The following is an 11,482-nucleotide window of genomic DNA, read 5'->3' as shown; positions in this document are numbered from 1 at the left end:
ATATATATATACACATACTACACAAATGGCGTAAAAGAGGAGATCATAATAGGATTCAAGTTAAAAAAACAAAAACTAACAATAATAATGATAAATAATAATGACAACACGATAACAATAATAATAAGACATAAAAGTGTACCATACATTAGTTACTCGTGGTTTTGGTGCTCTAAACAATAGAAAACAGCCTATTTTTAAATCGGAACGTCATATGCGACTAAATTGTAAGGTCATACTTATTAGTAGTTGACTACTTTTGTTGTGACAGCAAACTCAATTATAGGGAAATAATTTAACCAAACTGCCATTCTCCTCTTTGCTAGCACCATAATCGAGCAATAGAATTAAAATGCAAGCTTAATATATATATATATATATATATATATATATATATATATGTAGATGTATGTGTGCGCGCGCGCGCATGTGATTTGGTGCACTGAGCACAGTAATTCTATATGAATGTAACTACTTTGTAATTATTAAATAAAACATACAACCATGTATATTCTATGTCTGACAGAGGTTAACAGTTCATTTACCTTTTATATATATTTTTTTGTAAGGTTTTATTTCTCAACTGATTTTCCCCACTTTTTTTAGGAATGGCAAAATATTCTATCCCATTTATAGTGATAAATTATAAATTTATTCTTATACTTTATTTTTATATTCAATAATATTAGTTATATATTAAACAAATCCTATTTTATTTTATTATAATCACCAAATATCATTTTTCATTATTCTTATTTGAAATCTTTTATGTATTTAATATTCTTGCAATAGTATTAAGTCTCAAATTTCAATTGAAAAGTCCAATCTTTATTTTTACCTACATAGAAGAAAAAAAATTATCATAGTTTAAAATTTGTTTCATTGTTTACTTTTATTAGATTTGTACTAAAATTACGAAAATACTTTAGAAAATTCGTCCCCGCCCCGTCTCATCCTGCCCCATTTGATAAACGATTTTGGACAAAAATGGAGATAGATATGCTCGACGAATACGAGTATGACGATACCCACCCCAAATCACCCATTACCATTCCTACCCACGCATTTGGTGTGCAATTATGCATATTGAAATATAAAGCCACATTATCAATTGTGTTGACGTAACTCTATACTTTATTTGGACAGTCATGCCTCCTGTTGTCAACTTCTTCATTCACTATCTATGTTATTATTTTTAAGAGAGTCATTAGTTTACTTGGAGAGACTTTACCTTTTTTATAATAAAAAAAAAAGAAGATAAAAACTACATGTAAGGCAAAGTTGAATATATATATTTTTTATATATATACTAGATTAAATAACAAAACTCATATAATATACATAAAAATAAAAATAAAAATAAAAAAAACCTCCCATGACACTAGATGTTTTGTGCCACTTATGCAATATTACCGACATAATATATCGATTATTCAATACGCTATATAAAATTTGTTTAAGTGATCTAGCTACATTTGTAATCTCAAGGGGTTAGCTCTCAGTTGGCTTTGATTCTTTAGAAAGATGTGTAATCAATTAGAAATATATATATATATAAACTACCTAAGTTAGTTATTTTTATATAAATAATTTAAATTTATTATGTAAATAATATAAAGTTATTGAGGTAAGGAACAATTTCGAAAAATTGCCAGCAAAGTAAGATTAGAGTAACCATATAACATGTGTTATATGAGACTTTTTACGATGGAGATTATATTCAGTGTGTTTGGTGTAACGTACATTAAACCATAACAGTAGTATGTTTTTGTGCATGATGCATCGAGCACACTAAATATTTTTTGCTCATAATGAGATTTTTTTTTACTAAATCAATGAATTAACATACTCATTAAATAATTTATGATTTTTCACATTAATAAGCTGTTTTAATTATGTGATTAAATAAGGAAAGATCATGCTTATAAAAATAGTTTGAGTTAGTTAATTTATTAAAAGTTGTTTTCACAATATATTTTTTATTATAAAATCAACAGTTCATTGGTAAAGTGCATAAACACTTTGATTCATTCATTAAACTCTTTGATTCATTAATTAAAAATAGTCGTACCTGCCGCAATTCAGGAGTATATCCTACTCAGTTTCACGAGCTGGGAGAAATCTGAACCGTCCAATGCCGTAAACACCTCCGCAGGTTGGATCCGATCTCCAATTTCACATCGTTCGATCTCTCTGACGAGCACATATAAAATGATCAAACGGTATGCCCAACAAAAAAAATGATACTCCTCACTGTCACATTAACATCTATCCCCGAGTTCGTACAGTGTCCTCTGCTGTCGAGTCGAGTGGGAGATAGCCACAAAACGTCACAGATCAAATCATCCAAACTCTCTCTCCTCGACGCCGCCACTGTAAATCACCAACACAAAATTTTAAAATAAAACAAAAAACAGAATTTTATGATGATTTCTTCATTTTCATAAATCCACAAAATCCCCATCTGACCACCAAAAAGTTCACCCTCCTCCTCCTCTCTCTCTCTCCTCACTCACATTCTCTCTCTATATAGAATATAATACATATACACATACGGCATCAAATATTCTCCGATGACCGCCGGCGACGAGTGCTTCTGACGTCGGACATGGCGGACGACGTTGTTCCGAGGACCTTCCGAGCTCTAGTTGAGAGCGCCGACCGGAAGTTCGCTAGGGTCCGTGACGTTCCGGTGTACGGACACGGCCAGAACCACTACTTCCACAAGGTTTTCAAAGCATACATGAGGCTATGGAAGTACCAGCAAGAGAATCGATCGAAGCTGGTTGAGTCGGGCCTTCGACGCTGGGAAATCGGCGAGATCGCTTCTAGGATCGGCCAGCTCTACTTCGGCCAGTACATGAGGACGAGCGAGGCCAGGTTCTTGCTCGAATCGTATATTTTCTATGAAGCCATACTCAACAGAGGCTATTTTCAGGGATCGGAGGGTTCGCCTAAGGATCGAGGTGTGAGGTTCAAGGAATTGAGGTTTTACGCGAGATTTTTGTTGGTTTCGTTGATTTTGAATCGATCGGAGATTGTGCAGCTTCTCGTGGAGAGGTTGAAGGCTCTTGTTGATGATAGCAAAGCCACTTATCGGGTACAATTTACTCTACATTTGCACCAACTACCTATTCTACAATAATTATTTTGTTTTGCTTGATTCAGACTCAATTCGAGTACAGTTTTGTAAAAAGCTTGAAGAAGAATAGGAGCACCCTTTTTTTTTTAATAAATTGGCTAAAATTTAGATTGATTTGTCATAATTTTGTGATACAAAGCTGTTTCGTTGACTAGGTGTCGCTTATTGAGTATTTCTTTTGTCATATTTTTGCGGATTTGAGATTAATACTTTTAGGTTAATAGGTAGTTCCTATCTATTTCAATTTTGAGATTTGTGCGATTATAAGATGACATCAAGAAAAATCATTCTGATTTATACTATTTCTGGATGCTGAGTCTAATTTTAGGATTATTTGGTAGTTTCTCGGCAGATTTATGGGGTTTGTACGTCGTATAGACACAAGGAGGTCATTTATTTAACTGATTTTGGGAATTTTGAATTTTGTATCCTTTATCAAAAGGACTAGGACATAAAGTAGGAAATTTATATGTGAGAGGGTGTTAGAGGTGTTTAAATTGTATTTGTAACTTTTAAGCCTATATAGTTTATACTAGTGGAGTTATGAAAAAAGCATCTAAATTATATAGTTTGATGGAAGGTAATAAATACCAATCAAAATTGGTTGAGAGGTCAGTCACTTCAAACAAGATTTTGATTTCTGATTGGAGATTGAAGGGAAATGTAGAAGGAAGAATGCTGATGCATTTGAATGTGAAATAGAGGATCGTGGTTTGGTTGTTGAATCAGTTCATTAACAACTATTGAAATATGCAAGTCATAGCTGTGGAATCTTATTTGCATTTTCAAATTTTCACTCAAAACATTTGACTCATATGAAATAAAATAAGTTTCGACTCCATAGAATGAAAAGCTTCCTCTTTTGTGGAAATAAACTTTAAAGAAGGTTTTAATTGTGAGTAAAGTATAAATTCTTTTAATCAAACTAATTTGATCTATACATCGACAAAGTACATTTTTATAAATGTGAACAAAGTAAATTTTTCTAAATGTCATCAAAGTAAAATTTTCTAGGTATCTGTTTCCCTAGCTCCTGCCCTAAGTTTGTTAATGGATAGAATCAGAGGAAAATTTGCAAGCTTTCTGGTTTCACAATTCACATTCAACTATTAGGCTAAAAAACTATGGACTGCATGTAATGTTACTTGTAGAAATATCAAGCAGTGCTTGTGATACATATAATTTTTGAAGGATATTATAGCAATTATTCTTCCTGCATAATATTGTGATGCGAGGGAGCTTGGATGCAGGTCTCTTCCAAATTATTTTCAGTCTACTTCTGAAGTGCATGTGCCTTTCTGACCATGAACAAGTTGCTCACTCAACTACGTGCTTTAATAATGTTCAAAAACTGTAATGAAATTTGGGTGGTTATCACTGTATTCTGGTTCAACCAGTTCCTTTTTTCTGAGTTATTATATTTGGCGCCATTTACTTATAGTGTTTTTTTTTTTTTTTCCGGGCGGGGGGGGGGGGGGGGGGGGGGGGGGAAGGGGGATTATGTGTATTCACAATTACTTATTGTAGTGTCCACCACTTCTTTCCCAAGAGATATGAAATGAAAAGAAAACTCTGTTTCCAGCTTTAAGTATTTAATTGCATGATTGCATCATAAGTAGTTAAAGCCGTATCCGCCATCTCTTTGTCAGAAAAACAAGAATTTTTGTATCCAGCTTTTAGTAATTTTTTTTCCTTACTTGGTACTCACACACCATGCCTCCATTGAGGCTTGAACCCCTAACCTCCCTTTGAGAAGTAGGGGCTTGGTACCGTTGGGCCACTGGCCCATTGGTAGTTTTTAGTAATTTGATGAATGATATTTGAACTATTCTTCTCAGGAAACCAACTTCAAAGAATGGAGACAAGTAGTTCAGGAAATATTTCGGTTTATGAAAGCTGATACAGCCTTATTCAACGTTCGGCCTTTGCGGTATTGTGCCATGTTTGATTCTTATCCAGCTTCTCTTCCATACGTGGCCCGTTTCCATGCAAAGAAGATTCTAAGATTTCGAGATGCATTGCTGACTAGTTATCACCGGAACGAGGTAATTGGTTTTTGTAGGATAGCTTTTGGCGTGACATCATTTTTTTGTTTGATAATACAAAATGAATCATTTGAAAAATTCTCTCTCCCCTGCCTGTGCATCATCATTCCAGGTCAAGTTTGCTGAGCTTACTTTGGACACTTACAGAATGCTGCAATGTTTAGAATGGGAACCTAGTGGATCTTTCTATCAAAAACATCCACTTGAATCACGAGAGAATGGTGTTTCAATTGATCATTCCGGTACTTCTGGACTAATTGATATAAATCTGGTTGCGGATATGACTGATCCAACTTTGCCTCCAAACCCAAGAAAGGCTATTCTCTATCGACCATCTGTGACACAATTGATAGCTGTGAGTGTCAAAAACTTGATTTAGTTAACTTGGTAAATTGATTGGAGTCAATAGAGTTGCCAGTTCTGTTCAAGGATCCAGGGGAGTTGTTCAAATTGAAACATTTGATGCTTTAATTTTTGTTGGCCTCTCTGCATTTCCAAGGTCTAGTAATTAGGGTACATCGGTCTTGCTCATTGAAAAAACCCATCCTTTCTAGCACGTGAAATTTGAGTACCATGCTTTACATGGCCATGACACTGAATATATATATATATATATTGTGGCTATTTACGTAGGAAACCAGGAAATATTAAATAGGACAAATGGTTTCCTTAATTGTTTGATGCAAAATTTCCATCATTGCTTATTTAGATTTCTAATTTGCACTGTGTTCGATTACTCATGTATGGCCAGGTTCTTGCTACAATTTGTGAGGAGCTCCCTCCAGATAGCGTTATGCTAGTATATATATCAGCCTCAGGTTGCTTTTCCTTTTTCTTTTTCTTTTTTTAATGCAGTTTCAAGGGGAGCTCATCATTACCTGATCACCCTGTCCCTAAATTACTAACACCAATGATCTATGTGCAGGGAATGGTGCTTTACAGAGGGAAAACTCTGGAGGTTCAAGGGAAAGCTCTGGAGGTTCAAGGAAATCTTCAAAGGTCAAAGTTGTTTCTCATACTTCCCATGAACAGAATAGCACTTTGCTTGAAAATCATGTTGATGAGAAGAGAGACTCAAAGCACTGTTCTGAGAATTGTTTGCGGTTAGGTCCAAGTAGAAATGGAGGTAGGAATTCATATTATCCTTATGCTATGTTAGTTTTTTCTCTTCAGAGATTCAGTCATTATACTATCAATTTACTCACCTTTACAAATACTTCTTTTAAATTTTCAGATTCAAATAACCTCTACCCTGGTGATATAATTCCTTTCACCAGAAGACCACTTTTCTTAATCATTGATAGTGACAACAGCCATGCATTCAAGGCAGGTTTGTCAAAACTTATGTATGACTTACTGTTGCCACACTGTTTTTTTATTAATTATAAGATATATTAATATTCAAATCCAGGTTGTTATTCTGTAGTCATGATTGCTTGTGCTATATGTCATGTATTTGCTGTCCCTGTCTGACTGCTTTCAAAGTATTTTTTGTCTCTTGAAAGTGGCAGTGACCTATAAGTCTGTATCATATTGAGAAGATAACATTGTGGAACTTGATTTAGGAAAAAAGTTGTCTTTTTTATTGCTTTGCCTTTTCCCTTGCCCCCCCTTACTTTTACCAATTGCATTATCAGCTATAATATTAATAATACTTGCTGCTATGGTATTGGTAGATTATACTCCCCAATCAGAAGAAATGCTAGGGTCAGAGAATCTTTTCATTTTACATGGAAATGTTGTTGAAATGGTTATTCATGTATTACTAAAAGTAGTTCGGGATATCAGTTAGGGGAGGGTGTTTTCCAGTCTTTTCATACTGTACTACACATGTAACATTGAGTACCTTTGTCTAAGGAGGTATCTAGAATCACCAAGGAATAATGCGTTGCAGTGATACTAACCCTTAGAATTTATTATTGTGGTTTATTTGGAGAATATATTGTAGATAACTACTCTTTTGTTTTAGAATTAGAAACCCTTATATTAGCCAATCATAATCTCCATCAATGCTTTAGGACTGTTCCATTCATTTTGGGATATCTGAGGGCAGCATGGTCTAATGTTAAATGTTCTGTAATTGCAATATATACTATCGGAAGTACCTCCACAGAAATACTTTCCCTTTCCCAATGGTCACAACCCAAAAGTACAAGCAGGTATTATAGAATCTGTTTAAAACAAATTCGACGGCTGTGGTGTGGTTGTTTATCTATGCAAAATGCCAGAAGTACCCTGGTATCTTATTTTAAATGTCAGTTTGTGTGTGACATTCTCCTTAAGAAATAAGAAATCCTCATTCTGTGTCATGTTGCTTATAGTGAATTCCTTTGCAGGTTCTACATGGTGCAGAAAGGGGGGAAACAGCTGCGCAACTTCTTTCCCCTTTGAGACCAGCATTCAAGAACCCAACTAATGCTGATGTAACACAAAATGGAAGTCAGTTTACTTTGTTTTTGACTGCTCCTCTTCAGGCTTTCCGCCAGTTGGTTGGCCTCTCGTCTTCTGATAGTGATGAGGTAAATTGATTGCAAAACTTATTGAAATTCTTTCAAAGTCTGATTTCGGCTGAGATAGAGCTCTGATACCAATTTGATGCAGGACAAAAAAGAAAGAAGGGATGAGAATAAGAATTTGAGATAAGACTGGAAGAAAAGAGGGAGAAATAGACGAAAAGATAGGCTAGGCTAGATAGATTGAGGGAAAGAGAAGCAGTTTACACTAGGGGAAAAATGAACACAGAGAAGACAAATCTCAAACCAAATTTATTTATTTTCTAATAGTTCAGTAAATTTAAAATTTTAGGTTTAGTTTGTATTTTCTTATTTTAGAGTTTACTTATTATTTTGTTTATATAAAGCAGCTCTTTCACAAATAATTCGACTTTTGATTACTGAATAATTTTTGGGTTACATAATTCTCTTCTGCATTTTCTTCTTCTGTTGTGTCTCTCATCATCTTTTCAATCCGTTCCGTCTAAATATCTCTTTTTCTTCTAATTTCATCTCTTATTTTTCTTATTCCCTCCCTTTTTACTTGTCCTACATTAAGTTGGTATCAATGCATTCCATCTTACATCAGCTCTATCTTGTCTTACATCAAAGTCATTCTAGGCTTCTAGCTGCTATGGTCTTATTTGTTGTCCTACATCAAAGTCATTCTGGTCCCTATGGTCTTATTCATTCATGATGGGTTCTGCTTTCAGGATGTTTACAACGATGCAGATAACATGCTGTCCACTTCGTTCTCAGAGTGGGAAGTGATACTCTGTACATCAACTTGCCTAGACCTCGTCTGGGCTCAAGTTTTATCTGATTCATTTCTGCGGCGGATTATTCTTAGGTAAATTTTTCTTACAAAATATTCACATGTATTTCAAGCACATTACCAAATAAGAATTATTTTGGGACGCCTTGCTGGAGGGGAAAAAGGTTGGTTGACTGTCACAACTATAACATGGCTTTCAACAACAATTTGAAATGAATTCGGTAGTACAAGAGGAATGGTAGCGTTTGTCATTACATATGTATAAAAAAAAATGTCTTGGTGATTCTAAAGATATTTTAGGTTTCATCCACATTTGTGGAGATAGTCATCCACAAAATTGTGTCTTCCTTTCATTATGAATTTGTCAAATTGTAATGACGAGATTGCAACACAAATAAAAGAGTAGAGTTCCCAATTTTCTTGTCATGAAAAAGTAAGAAGTAATTGGACTTTTTACATTAGGACATCCAACATCCTACTCTCCTTGTATGCAGACATCAAGAGATCGTCTCACATTCATTTCTCTTGAAAAAAATTCATGCAGTAAAAAACCAGCCAGATCAAATAAGCTTAACCTCCACGGCACAATTCTGTTCTAATTATCTCAATACAGACTAGCTCTCGGCATCTGAAACAACGGAACATGCCAAACTGCATATAGTCTGTGGGTCCTAAAATAATGAGGACCATACTCCATGCAACTTGACAAAGCTCAAGTGACCTTAAAGTGTTCTTATTGATGAATTAAATAGCTTAATAACAACTCTAAGTTGAATTATTTTGGGGTAAACTAATGAAATATGGTCTTATTTAATGTCCTCTATCCAGATTTATTTTCTGCCGGTCTGTGCTTAGGCTTTTCTGCCCTTGGGACGATAATGATCAATATTTGCCTGTTTGCCTACCGCAACTTCCCAGCTCTGTCTCTCCAAACTCTCAAGTTGTGCAATCAGCCGTCCTCCGGCTTGCAAACTTCCTTGGAGTCGCCGACTGCTTTCACTCCAATGGCGTATAGTTAGCACAAATTTTGTACAACTGTGTTTGTATGATAAAGATTACTCTTTGTAAAGATAGAAGTTTCATCAATTGAATAGGACAAAGACTCGGGAGACCATTGAGTTCGTACTTCGCTGAATTGCAGAGAAAGATAATATTAGTGGAGTTGTGGATGGCACTTGGGCAGTGTAAGGGATGTCCTTTTTCGTTGCTGGGTTGCTTGTGTATTAGTGCTATGTGTGACCTTGCTGCTGTTCCGTTCCTGTGCAGAATGCATATGGTGGTTTGTTCTGGTTTGATAGTGTCTGGCCTGGGGCATGTCAAGTTCCTCGTGGCCTCCTTGGTGAATTGTTCGTTATGCTTATGGATTTATTAGCTGATTGTTTGTCTGCTTGTCGAAATTGTTAGAGAAATTAGTGCTAATCTCTTTATACCTTTGTGAAAGAGAACCAGATATTAGGAGGGTTCTTTCTTTCCTTCCTTCTCTTTTTTTTTTTTTTTTTTCTTTTTTTTGAATGTTCATGTGTACGGTATTTTTACTTAAAAGGCAGATTATAGACGAGTGTTAAAAAGTCAGGAATGCTTATTAAAGAAAGTTGTGACATTCATAGGGGGCCTCTTGTCTCAAAGAATGTTTTGAAGAATATTGGACATTGTTACCATTCTCCTGTATCTTCACTGATTGCGGGAAAGATTGTTATTGTCATTTGTTACTCGAATTTGTTGCTTGAAATATTATAGTACTAACTTAATCATGGTGGTTAAAAGGAAAAATTGGTGGAAAGTGGTATATTTAGCATTCCCCATTTCCTTGTCTAAGTATATTTTGCTTTAAATGATGTGTGTTATATTCCAATATTTCTTATTCTTGTGTATGTGTGCGCGCGCGAGAGACGGAGGGAGGGGGGACCAAAATATACTATGCAAAATGAAAAAAATATAGAGCAGGTGAGTGTTTTGTGTGCGTCTTACCTACCAATAGAACTTTTTTTTTGTGTAACTGGGAAATTTATAATATATCGAAATCTCAAAAGAAAAAGGGAAATTGATTGGATTTGATGAGATATATAAATTAATTAACTTATTTGACACGATAAATTTGTGGTTGGCTAATAATATTCTCTCCGATTGTTTAGGGCAAAATAAAGTCTGAACTCTTTATTATTATTTTTTTCACGCTTTTCAATGTTTGTAATAAATACTTACATTTTAAATTTTGCATGTTAAGAAAACCCTTTGAATGAATCAAATTTTATAATTGATGCCACTAATCGCCATTCATATGCCTTTTGATGTCAAGTTTGCACATGCTCTATCTAATTAGATTTACTTGCTCTAAAAATTAATAACATATACTAATAACTTTTTTTCATAAAAGAAATTTAAATGAGATTTACACATATCAAATGATATAATGACTTGATACAATTTATTATTGAGTGAAAAGTTATAAATGAAATATTTATAATAATAAAAAAAAATTAACCTAATTATACACTATTTATTATAAAAAAAAAATGGATTACACAATTAATTTTTCAGAAAAGCTTTCAAACTCCACACCTTCAACATATAAATTTTTATTTTTTCAAAATTTAAGTACATTAAAATTCTTAAAATTAAAATATAATATAATTACAAATTTTTTAAAAAATTGGTCATTAAATAATAAACTAAAAATAAGAATAAGAAAAATTAAAGAATTAGATAACGAAATATACCATTATTTAACCTTCTTTTTTATGAGAGATAATTGTGTCATCTCCTTTTCTTTTCTTTAAAAAAAAGGTGATGTGTCAATTTCTAATATAATTTCTCTAAATACTAAAACATTCATAGGTTTTTTAAAGAAAAAAATTATTATAAATATATTTTTAAACTTTTCGCTTAATTATTTCTTGTATCAAATCATTTTTTTAATATGAACATATCTCATTTGTTTATGATTCAAGTACCGTTTATTTTGTAACCAAAAAATAATAATTAAATACCATTAACTTTTAGAAAATTTTAATTTTTATTTTATTAATTT

At 33.6% G+C, this 11,482-nt stretch overlaps 1 protein-coding gene across 1 annotated transcript; it reads left to right on the top strand.

Moving 5' to 3' along the window:
* Positions 1–2,265: 2,265 nt before the first annotated feature.
* LOC132281145 (uncharacterized) lies at positions 2,266–9,954 on the top strand. The gene is made up of 9 exons (XM_059782877.1): positions 2,266–3,100; positions 4,981–5,187; positions 5,300–5,542; positions 5,939–6,005; positions 6,113–6,313; positions 6,422–6,513; positions 7,524–7,706; positions 8,393–8,529; positions 9,283–9,954. Exons 1-9 carry the CDS (start codon positions 2,609–2,611, stop codon positions 9,467–9,469), a joined length of 1,809 nt encoding a protein of 602 aa, XP_059638860.1. The 5' UTR covers positions 2,266–2,608; the 3' UTR covers positions 9,470–9,954.
* The last annotated feature ends 1,528 nt before the right edge of the window (positions 9,955–11,482 follow it).

This window comes from Cornus florida, unplaced genomic scaffold (genome assembly GCF_030987335.1).
Source record: "Cornus florida cultivar Cherokee Brave unplaced genomic scaffold, ASM3098733v1 CherokeeBrave_3.0.0_Hap2_Chr11, whole genome shotgun sequence".
Classification (NCBI taxonomy): Eukaryota; Viridiplantae; Streptophyta; class Magnoliopsida; order Cornales; family Cornaceae; genus Cornus; species Cornus florida.
This window is presented reverse-complemented; position numbering and strand designations above follow the sequence as displayed.

Excerpts from the sequence above, each read along its gene's own strand:
- LOC132281145 (XM_059782877.1), top strand. The coding sequence starts at position 2,609 with ATGGCGGACGACGTTGTTCCGAGGACCTTCCGAGCTCTAGTTGAGAGC. Across the intron at positions 6,006-6,112 it reads AGTATATATATCAGCCTCAG|GGAATGGTGCTTTACAGAGG; the intron begins GTTGCTTTTCCT and ends ATCTATGTGCAG. Across the intron at positions 7,707-8,392 it reads CGTCTTCTGATAGTGATGAG|GATGTTTACAACGATGCAGA; the intron begins GTAAATTGATTG and ends TTCTGCTTTCAG.